This window comes from Octodon degus, unplaced genomic scaffold, assembly GCF_000260255.1.
Source record: "Octodon degus isolate 3935 unplaced genomic scaffold, OctDeg1.0 scaffold00105, whole genome shotgun sequence".
Taxonomy (NCBI): domain Eukaryota; kingdom Metazoa; phylum Chordata; class Mammalia; order Rodentia; family Octodontidae; genus Octodon; species Octodon degus.
Window position 1 is genome coordinate 5,281,418 of NW_004524681.1, and position 11,950 is coordinate 5,293,367.

General features: G+C 38.6%; 2 protein-coding genes across 2 annotated transcripts in view; one reads left to right on the forward strand and one right to left on the reverse strand.

Moving 5' to 3' along the window:
* Fam227b (family with sequence similarity 227 member B) overlaps positions 1–11,950 on the forward strand; it is a 201,536-nt gene that overhangs the window by 63,333 nt on the left and 126,253 nt on the right. The gene's annotated exons all lie outside the window — the stretch shown is intronic.
* Positions 3,542–11,950, reverse strand: part of Fgf7 (fibroblast growth factor 7) — a 64,242-nt gene continuing 55,833 nt past the window's right edge. The window contains exons 3-4 of the mRNA XM_004639011.2: positions 5,288–5,391; positions 3,542–4,154 (exon numbers count right to left, since the gene is read on the reverse strand). Of these exons, the coding sequence (XP_004639068.1) occupies positions 3,960–4,154; positions 5,288–5,391 (299 nt within the window). The 3' untranslated portion in view covers positions 3,542–3,959. The remainder of the gene's footprint in view (positions 4,155–5,287; positions 5,392–11,950) is intronic.

Consider the following 11,950-nt stretch of genomic DNA (forward strand, 5'->3'; position numbering starts at 1 on the left):
AGAGACCAGTTAATAGGTGTTTTCCAAAAGCTCTGGTTTAAGTGATCATAGAAACGCCAGGCTGATAACCATCTGGTCCACAAGTGAGTCACAGCGGCCCCGTGTGAGTGGCGAATCGGTACATTCTGATTACTGGTCACCTAGACTGGCTGCTACGTGTCTCTGCCGTCACTCCTGTACATAGCAAACTTAACTGAGTTTGGGGGTTTTTCAGTCTTGTGTTGTTTGTGAGTCAAGCTGGACTGTGAGAGGAAGACGATGTCTTGTACCTCACTCATGCTGGAGTGGACGGCAGTGGGGGAGGTGCTCGGGAGCCTTGGGAGAAGCTTCCCGTGCTGTTCTGAAGCTTCAGCTTTGCTCCTTGATGTTACTGAGAGACACTGCACATTTAAGCAACACAACTGTGTTTTAGAGTAAAATGCAAAAATCACGTGAGTTTTAAGGAAGAATTTCTAGGAATTCTGTCTTTGGTAGGCCTCCTTACATCACCTAAACTTTCATTGACATGTATGCTACTGTAGGTATCTCAATAGAAAAGTATGCTGGGTGCAGTGGGGCACATCTGTAATCTCAGCACTTGGGAGGCTGAGGCAGGTGGACCTCCATGAGTTCGAGGCCAGCCTGAGCTACATAATGACTTCAAGGCCAGCCTGCACTGCACAGTGAGACCCTGTCTCAAAAGACAATAAAAAAAAAAAAAGTTGCGAGAGGCATGTCTTGAAGGTATTCATGATTCTGAGGTTCAAAGGTTACCTTTTTTGTCTCTTTGTTTTGCTGTCAAGCTCCAAAGTCAATCTATATGTTCTTTGTACTCTATAAAGACCCAGAAGAGCAAATTCTGAGTGAGAAAAATTCTTTAAGAATTTATTTCCAGTTACCTTTCTCTTCGGTCATTACCTTGAGTTCATAGCCACCTCAAAGGCTTTTTATTTCATGGCTTACTTCTATCAAAATGCACATCTTGCATGTCGTGTTCTAAGCAGTTACGCATTGAAAGCATCTTTAGATTCCCGCAGTGAAAGCACTGCTTCTATCATTTTTTTTGTTAACATTTCATATTATTTCAGGTTTTTCTGTCCTTTTTGAAAACCCATGTGTTTATCTGCTTTCCTTCTCAAAGAGCACTTTAGGAAGGGGCATATAATGATATTTTTCACAACAAATACTTTTCACTTGTAAATTAAGGGGTTCATATAAAAGTTAAATAGGAATCAGGATTATAAATGGCATCATTTCTTCTCTCTCTTTGAGTCAAATCGTCACAGATAAATCATTGATCACATTTGTTTGCAAATGTAAAGATTGTGTCTCTGGAGTGACACAAAACAAAAAAGGAAGTTGTAACTAATAGTCCCATAAGCCAAGAAGCAGATGAGAAGTGACCCAGGATCTTGTGACTGTTCTGTATCCACTCAGTACTCTCTCCTTGGACACATCAAAACCTCAGTTTCCTCATGAATAAGGAGGAGCAAGTCCCCTACAGTTTGAAGATCCTAAGCATACATGACTAAAGTAGATTTTATCTTCTAAAGTTTGCTTGATGAATTGGAAGTGCTCCCAGAAAAACTTGGTGGCAGACTTATAGTACGGAGAATGGAAGTAGTACGACACCACAGTTTTGCCCAACAGCTGTACTGTATGATATGAAGGCAGTTGTTGCTCATTTTGTAAGTGTGGACACTAATTGTGTTTAAATTTCTGCATTTTATGTTTCACTTCAAGGTCTGTGTGTGTGTGCGTGTGTGCGTGCATGTGTGTGTGTGTGTGTGTGTGTGTGTGTGTGTTCTGCTGGAGGTTGAAGGTAGGACCTGTGTATGGAGCCCAATCCCTTTTTAAAACTTTTTTTTTTATTTTGAGACAAGGTCTCACTAAACTGCCCAGACTGGGCTCAAGCATGTGATTTCCCTACCTCACCCTCCCGGAGTGCTGGGAACGTCAGCTTTTAAAAAAGATTAGTATCAAGACAAATCCTCTCTGATATTCAAGCATTGAGTGGTTTTAGATAGAAAGCTGATAATGTACAAATACTCCACTAGGCTCAAAGGAAGCAAATATGAAAACCCACGTCCTTCTCTGCCATCCGTGTGTTCACCAGGCTCCTGTCCCCAGCTGGGAGCCTAGAACGGCAATGTCCCAACTCAGATAGACTTCAGCGGCGCCTTCCTGGAGCACCCCAGGGAAGGGCCCTCTTCCTAGCTCCCGGCAGCCTGCTCCTGCAGGTGAGCCGGGGAACATCCAATGACGAAGCTTTTCATAAAGTTCTCACCCATAAATGTGTTATCAAATAGTATTTAATGGGATGTAAAGGGATGTGAGTGACAAACATTTTGAAAGGAAAACCACAAGGATGAGTGTGATAACGGTTTAATTTAGATCAATGTTGACCTCCCCTTGGTGAACATGTAAAGCTCTCCCAAAAGCCCAAGAGAGGCTTTTGAAGTGAATGTTTACCTCTGTAATAAGCCTGGTGTCCGGCCTTGCCTCAAGGCTCTGGGATGGCCAGGCCCCTGCCTCCCTGCTTGTGTGCCGAAGAGAGGGTGCCGTGCTCTGCTCCGTAACAGCAAAACAACTCTCCATGCTGCTGTTATTTGCACAGCAGATATTTCTGGAGCTTAGAAAATTACATTTGCATCATCTTTAAAATATGACCCTTTTCTACTTATGCATTCAGGTAGAGTCAGTGTTTAAAATCATGTGACTTCTTTTTATCTGGATTAATTTTACTTATATGATCTGATTGAGCTGGCAAGATTACTGCGGCAAAGTGTTTCTCGCATGTTTGCATGGCTCCCTGTGAGGATCTATTGTGAGCGGTGCACAGGCTGTGGCTCTGTGTGCCGGCCAGGTCTGCGGCCCAGTCACTGTGTTCTAGTCTTGATGTCGCTCACGGAGGGGAGGTCAGAACTGCAGCCGAGCCAGACGCTTTGTTGTTGCTTTAAAATTAAAAGCATATGAAACAGATACAGCTTATTATGGTTGTTGTTTTTATAAATAACATAAACTTAAATAACAAAACAGTAAAGTTCAAATACAACTTAAAATAGAGTTTAATGCTGTAACCACAGAGAAAAAGCATGATTATTTGTGAGAACATTATTAAAAGCCATATTCCAAAATATGAATTACACAAAAGATAGATTATGTTACTTAAAAAAAACTTAAAAGATTTCTGAATTTTACTTCTAGGAAGTATAAAATGTTACTTGTGGCAAGTGAGATGAAGTACAGTATTATCAGCATTACTGCTATTTTATTTACAAAATTTTTGAAAATACCCTCTAGAAATACCCTTTCGATTTGAGCAGCATTAGGAATTTTGTCCTTGTTAATGTATACCCTAAGCCTGAAATTTTGTGAAAACTACCTGTTTGATTTAATTAAATAGCAGAATTTTTGAGAACTTTTTCTGATTAGTGCCTAGGCTTCGGACCGTCTTCGTTTTTCCCTGGAGCGTGCCGGCGGGCACTGCTCGTCCTCCTGCCTCGCGTTGGCTTGTCAGCTGGCACTTCTTGCAGCAGCCTTTCGGCCTGGCATAGCTCATGTAATATCATCTGCATTATTGTCCTTATCATAGCAGCCATTTTATAAGCGGATAGGAATACTTAAATAATCATCAGATAATTGAATCTAACATACTCTAAGGGTAAATTAACTTAAGAGAAAAACATTACTATTACTAACACCACGATTGTACAAACAGTTTGACAATTTTTTACAACTTTTAGTTACTAAATCTGATTTTTGTGTATATTTTTCAAATCTTTCTTTAATGCAGTCTCTTAAAATAAACATAAATGCGCAAGTCCAGCTTGATCAGTTTTTCAGTAGTTTTCCAGCCTTTCTTGGTTACTAAAAAAAAAAAAAAAAAAAAAAAAAAGGAAGAAAAGAAGAAAAGAAAGAAAACAGTCCACTTAAAGAAATCTCCCTGCTGGAACTGGTTTCTTATATGCCATCTGTGATTAGGTTATTGCCATTGGAAGGAAGTGGGCCGTTTTCTGTTCTTTCTTCGTTTTCTTCCCTTTCACAGGAACCCCCCTGTGATTTAGGGCCACAAACATTTCTCCTCCGCTGTGTGTCCATTTAGCAGATGCATATGTGTTGTAGTGGTTTTCCAGAATTAATTCTTTGAAGTTGCAGTCTTCATTACATTCTTTCTGTTAAAACAACAAACAGCATGAGTTCCAGGGGCTCTCAATTAAACAGAACAAGCAGGTGATTTTTGGTGGAGTTGAAGCACAGATGACTTTTTTCAAGCCACAGATCAAGGGAACCTAGTGCAGTTTATCAGCTATACCTACACAGGCTTCTTTGTCCAAACAAGACATCTTAAATATAAAACAAAGCAAAAAAGATCATGTTTATGTAACATGATTTCAAAAACATCACTTTTAGCTGTCAGTTTCGACTGTTCTTTAGTTTTAGGACCACGTTCCCCCTAACTTCTCTGGTAGTTTTTCTGCCATCACAGCAGGTCACCCATTCACTAGCCCTGGAAATCTGGTGCAGGCCCTCTGCCGCCTCCAGGAGAGGGACCTATTTCAGAAACTTGTCTTCATTTGCTTCTGCCTTGCCTTCAACAGGAACAGATGGCTAAAAGTTATTCATTCATCTATGCAATTCCATGCCATTCATTCACTCATTCATTCAACCTATATTGCTACAGAATTTGTGCTAGGCATTGTGCTGAACAGAAAAGTAGAAGTTTATTTATTCATCTATTCAATTTAATTCATTCCACCTGTATTCTTCCATAAGCTCTTTGTGCCAGGCATTGTGCTGAGCTCCGCACAGGAAAGTCAGTTATGCTGTAGATAGTAGGATGACTGTTACATACCTCACACTGTAAGGAAGTGGAGCTAAGGCGAATGCTTACAGTTCCAAGACTGATGTTGGTAAATGAACTGAAGGCTCGGGGCGGGGGTGAGAATATTCATGTCAGCAATGTGTAAATTGAGTGAACTTTAACAAAAAGAGCTTTAATACTGACAGAAATTTTAGATATCAAGTATTAAAATGCACATGAAAGTTTGCAGCTAGAAGGATCCTTAGAGTTTAGTTGTCCCAGTTCACATCACAGAGAAGAAACCAAGGTCCAGACAGCTCTAGCAGTTTCCCTATGGTCATTCAGAAAACATTTATATTTCTTAGTGCTTTAATATGAAGTGATTCAATGAAAGTACCCAACATTAACATTAGAAATTAATTCCATTTTTTCCTTCAGAAAGGCAAGATGTTTTTAAGAAAAGTAAGTTTGAAAACTTAAGTCTAGGCTATGAATTATGAATACCTTTGCGTAGAGCTTTCCTTCCTTGTTCATTGCAAGGTAATATTCACTTTCCACCCCTTTGATTGCCACAATTCCAACTGCCACTGTCCTGATTTCCATAATATCTGCAAGGAATCACAGAAAGGTAGGCCAGTTACTCACATGGGGGTTGTCCAACAACAGCCGTTTGCTCTTACTTCTACTGTACCTGGAAGGTGTGCAGATTATCAAGATCCAGCTGAGGCCCCTTCCCTTAGCCCAGCATGGGGTGCTCATTACTGTTGGCGGGTGAGAGTGACGAGTTTTCATTGTGCAGAGAAGAGACCTGCACTCAGAGAAGAAGAGCTGCAGGTTCCTTCTGGAGAACTGCGTTTTGGGGACTACGACAGCAGTAACAGGAGTGTTTATCAGACTCACGTCACACGCCAAGGATCACTCCAGTACTCGTGTGTATTTTTGGAGTGGGGAAGGAGATGTTGGCCCAGTTTATTTCAAGTCAAATGACTTGAGAACTCTGAGAAACTAAAATACCAGTGTTTTGCAATTCCACTTTTATTTACTTTCTTTTTTTATTTTATGAAAAAATAAAATTTTGTGACAAAATAATAAAAGAATAGCAAAAGTTAAGACACTGTGTATCCTTATCTTCAAAATAGTTACTCAGAGATTTAAAAAAAGATTCTTACAGCAAATAAACAGATGATAGCACAAAACCTTCTTTTCAGTGAACTAAGAGAAACTAGGAGTACAAATAAAACTAATTAGATTAGGTACGAAGTTATTTTCGGCACAGCCGAACTGGTAATTTGTATATTAACTCGTTGCATATCATCACAGGTTACAAGGCAAGGACACATGTCATCCCCATAGCACAGATCAGAAAACTGAGGCACAGGGTAGTTAAGGAATTTGCCAAGTTCTTTTTACTGCTAAGTGACAGGACTGGAATTCGAACCCAGATACTTCGCTTCCCAATTGTTCTGTAATACTGTGTAAGTTATAATAAGCTAACATGTTGTACACTCCCAGTTGGTTAAACTTTATCTTAAAAATTATTGCTGATACAATAGTTCCTTAATATACTGAAAATGAATAAAGTTCCAATTAAAGTGATTATATATGGTAGTGAACAAAGCCTCCTGCCTTAAAGAAGAATATATTTAAAGCTCTTAATACATTAAAATAATATTTAAAGCAAAACTACGAGCCATTTGCATAAAATTTTATCATTTTATACTCTTCCAATTAATTTTTAAGTTTCTGAAATCTCAAAATTAAAATCTAACATTACTAATAAACAAATCCCTAAATATGTCTTAATTGAAAGTTTTTGGAGAATACAGGCCTTAAGAGCTATAGGAAACTGTAGCAATCCCAAACTCAGGCAAATCACGATCCTGACACCTTCGCAGAGCGTTCTTCAGATCTTGATGAGCTGGTTGTGTGCTGGGCTCCTCTCAGGCAAGTGCCCTGCTCCTCCTAAACTTGCCGATCTGATAACTACTGAGCTGATAACTAGCACTTCTTGTTGTTTTCTTTAAAGCAGGCAGAAAGGGAAATATGCCATACAGCAAAATCCCATTAGATCAAATCTGTAGCAATACAATGAGTAACCCTGAAGAAATTCGTTGATTCAATATAGCTCAGTACCACCAAAACTGAGTCAATCTATAAAACTCTTTAAGAAAGCATGACATGGTTGATCTCTAATAATCTTACTACTGTAAAATTTTATTGTCAACATTTTCCTTTCCTTCAAATCGCTTTATTCCTGTCATTCCTCCTTTAATCAATATTGTATTTTCTTATTTAGGTAGAAAGCAAAATGTTTATGCAGAAGCTTAGGGTGTCTTATGATCAGATCCAGAATATGAAATCTGTAATGTTTTCTGGCTTTTGTTTTACAGAACAATTGTCCACAAATACAGCTGTTGAATAAGAGCTTCTATTAACTGTAACCTCCGATCTCTTTCTCTCAGGCTCTTAGTCATAAGAATATGTTCATCTTGTGTTACCCAAAGAAACTTTTCCTCTATCCTTGGCCTATCCACCAACTGCTAATTCTTCATTCCACTTTGACATGAAAGAGGTGATAAATATTAATAATCTTATCCCGCTACTTTAGGGTAAAGGATACTAAAGACCTGTGTCATGATTCTACCTTTAACTGGGATGAGAATAGACCTGAAATGGCTAGGCTCTCGGGTTCCCAACAGCCTGTCTTGTGTTTTAGAAATTCTTTTGCACTGGAAATCAGCATATCTGCAAGTCGATTGCTTGCCAGAGCGTTAAGTAGTGGAAGGAATCAATACCCCATGAGCCCTGATTTTCTCTTCTGTTTAGCCCCATGTTCTGTGTCCATCTTTTTAAATAAGAAAAAGCTAGAGATGATGAATTTAATGTTACAAGCTTTTTGTTCAGGTGCAAAGTGGAAATTGATGTTCCTTTTGATATCCACGAGCATCTGTGGAGAGATTAACTATGTAAGCTGGTGGAGCCGGGGACTTGCCCAGGAGACACAATACTGGCATGTGCAACCTGCAGGTGCTAGGTTGCCTACAACATCAGTTAATTAAACTGTACTCGGTGCTGTCTCCTATAAGGCTAATATAAGGGCTCATCTTTTTTTTGTGGATTCCTATTTCTATTTAAAGGAAATGTCTTCCAATGAAGAGTATTCATAGGGGATTTATTGACTATGCCTTTAGTTAAGACATATGATGTAGATGCATCAAATTGTTCACATGACTGTGGCAACATTATCAGTAATAGGGGAAGGGAGAGAGAGGAAAGAGAGAGGCAGAAAAAGAGACACAGACAGATAGACCAAGATGGAGATGGACAGACAGAACAGTCCATACAACAGAAGGAAAGGGGACAATGAGTAAAGCAGTTAGCCTTGTCAACAACATTGTCAAAAACAGTGTAAATGCACTATTGAGGATATCACTCTTACAAACTATGGGGCCAGGGAGATAGCTCAGTGGAATAAGTGCTTCCCCGGCAAGCGCAAGGGCCTGAGTTCAATCCCTGGTTCCGGGAAAAAAAAAAAGTGCTTTGGGGCTGGGGAGATGGCTCAGTGGAATAAGCGCTTCCCTGGCAAACGCAAGGGCCTGAGTTCAATCCCCAGTTCAACAAAAAAAAAAAAAAAAAAAAAAACTAGATAATATACCCTATGTGGTCTCCCTGGTTATTTCCTGTGGTTCATGCATTCATTGATTTATCGAAGGCTTTTGGCATGTTTGTATAAGCCCATATCCCATCTGGGAGAAGCAATACAGAACCTTGGGATAAATTGCTATTACTGTCTTAAGAATTCTCCAACATCTATTTACAGAATTTTAAGTCTTCCCCTAAGCATGTACTTTGGAAACTGATGCTAATTTTGTTTTTATGACCAGTAGCTATATGATTTAAAAGTACTTTAACTTTCTTGTTTGAAAAATTTTAGTGCCTTGCTACACAGAAATCTACCTCCCTATTCGAGTGTATTGAACATTCTTTTCTCTGAAGTTTCAAGTTTTATATTAAAAGTTCAGGCAGAGCGTATATGTTCTAACATAGCTAAATACTGTTCTGAAATTGGAGAAAGGGGACACAGTTGTTTGAGGGTTAGACTAATTGGAACACTTAATTTGCACCAAGTATACTTTCTTGGTATATTGAAAATAAGAACTGATATCAACAAGGAAAAAGAAATTTTAATGTTAAATGGTATTCAGATTTTCTGTCAAGCCTGGATCATCAAATGGGAAGTCCTAATTGTCATAGATTTTATGTTACACTTAGGCTATAAATGTCATTCATCTTATATCAAAAACATATCCAGCATCTCCAAATCATACAAAAACCTCTTAAAAGACAATAAGAAAAAGAAAACAAAAATGGGGCAAAACATTTGAACAGATACCTTTACCAAAGAAGACAGGAAAATGGCAGACATATGAAAAGATGTTTAGTATATGTCCTTACAAAATTGCAAATTAAAATGATGGAATACCACTGTACAACTATGAGAATAAGTAAATTGGAAACACTGGCAGTACAGTATTATATGCTGACAAGGATGCAAAGCAATTCACATGCTGATTCATTGATAGTAAGAGTCTAAAAAAGAACCCCTTTGCTGTACAATATAGCATTCATGCCCCTAGATATTTACCCTATTCAGTGGAAATCCACTGTCTACTCAGAAATCTGAACATAAATGGTTTTATATCAGTGTTACTCATATCAACGAAAACTAGAGACAACCAAGATGTCCAAGTAAATGGATAAACAAATACAGGTGTATCATTTAGCATTTTAAAAATGAGCTCTCAGGCCACAGTAAAATATGGAGAAGGCTGAAATATGTATTGCTAGGTGAAAGAAGCCAGTCGGAAAAAGCTGTTTATGATGACTCCAGCCCTGTGACATTCTTGCTGAGGCTGCAGAGGAGTGGCTAGAGGGCTCAGGAGAAGAGACACAGAACAAAACAGTGAGTCACAGCCATTACTGAAACCCACGAAACGCTGGACCACCTTTGCACGTGTCACAACTCGCAGACCTGTACAAGGCAGGTTTAATGTAAACTATAAACTTTTGTTGCCAGTACAATGTTAGTTCATCAGCTGTAGTGGTATTTGCCACATTCATTCAGGAGGTTCCTAATAGAGACGCCATCAGGACACAGTAGGGCCAAAATGGGGATCAGCAATCAACGGTAGTCTTGAGAAACATCAATGCTAAGAATAACAGGACGGAAAATTAATTCCATAGGGGAACTCTACTACTTGCTCTGTTTCTCTGTAAATATAAAACTGTTCTAAAAAAGTCTATCTAGTTTTTAAAATACAGACTAGATTTTAATTAATATATAATATGATTGGTAATGCAGAATGTAATAATGATTATAATAATATGAAAAAGCTACGTGGATTTTTAATGACTTATTCTTATCCCAAATATGTAGGGCACATGGAACTTACTATTCATTACTATGAATAAAGTCTTTGGTAATGGATTAAGATATGTTTACCAAATGAATAACTTCCTTTTATGACATAAGGTTAGTTATGAGGAGTAAGTTATAATATAAACACACTTCGGAAAGTGCAAGAAATGCAGATACTTAGTCTACAGCCCACTGTCAGACTTCATATGAATAGGTACCTTATATGTTTGAAGATGAAATATGAGCTCTAGTAATATTCTACAAACCTGAGCTGATGGTTCTATTGTGTCATCAAAATAACCAGATATTAATGAGAAACATCGAAATTCAGTTAGTAGTTTTTCTTCCTGCACAAAAAGGAAGTGAATGATACCCAGAAAAAATTCCACTTCTAAAAATAACAGGATGGAAAACTAATTCCATAGAAATACAGAAGGAAGAATTGTTTTTCATGTGAAGTGGTCAAGTTAGGATTGGAGCAGTCTGAATTAGATCTTGAAGAACGTATCAGCTTAAATGGGGTGGAATATGGTGCTAATTTTTAGAGAAGATTATCTCCAAGGTCATAGAAGCAAAGATTCAAAGTCATGTTAGTAAGATTGACACTAACACTAGTTGCCTGGAATAGAAAGCATAACAAGATAGCACAAAAGGGTGGGGAAAGACTTAGGGTCAGATTGTTGAAGGACTTGAACACCAACTCACAGAATTTGGGCTTTCATTCGAAGACACTGGGGAGTTAGTCACTAGAGTTTAAAATTTGAAAGAAGCTGGGGAGATAGCTCGGCAGTCTAAGTGCCTGCCTGGCAAGCACAAGGACCCAAGTTCAATCCCCAGTACCGAATGCTGTGCCAGCCACCAGAACCGGGCATGGTGTTGCATGCTTGTAATCCCAGTGCTCTAGGAAGCTAAGACAAGAGGATCACTATGAGTCTGAGCTGTGTAGTGAGACTCTGTACCAAATACATAAAAGATTAAAAAAAAATTGAAAGAGGTCAGCCTAGAAACTGCAATTTAGGGAAATGAATTGAATATGAACAGTAAATAATAATAGGAAATGGTACCACGATCTTCACTGATGTTACCGGCTGGTGGACATCTTGACCTATACAGAGTTTTTATTACTAACATGAATAGATAAATGTTTTCAAAATACCACCATTTACACTTCTAATGCATTATATTGAAGTAGTTCTGACTCTCACATGAAAAAGCCCTTTGTTGTTCTCAGTAATTTTATCAGTGTCAAGTGGTCCTGGAACTAAACTGCTTGAAAACTGCTTCTCTAAATTGATTTTATTTCTCCTGGCCTGTTTAGTGGCAGCATGCCTGTGTGTTGGAAATTGTTCTCCTGTGTGTGTGGGATTGGGCTCCTTGGGTGTTTTATAGCCCTCCAAATACCTAGGTTTATATAGAGAAACTCCAGGTGTGTGCATATGGAAATGTTTGGTCAGCTCCAGAATGTCTAGAGAAGTTACTGGTATTTTAAACTTTCAAGCTGCAAATTATTATTAAGCTACATAGACAAGTAGTAAATTATGTAACACATTTATGTTTGGTCAATTTGGTTACCTGATGTTAGCATGGCCCTAATTAAAGAGTAAATCTAAGACTAGGCATGGCGGAGCATGTCTGTAATCCCAGCGCTGAAGAGGCTAAGACAGGAGGATCACTATGAGTCCGAGCTGCATAGGGAGACCCAGCACCAAATACACACACACACACACACACACACACACACACACACA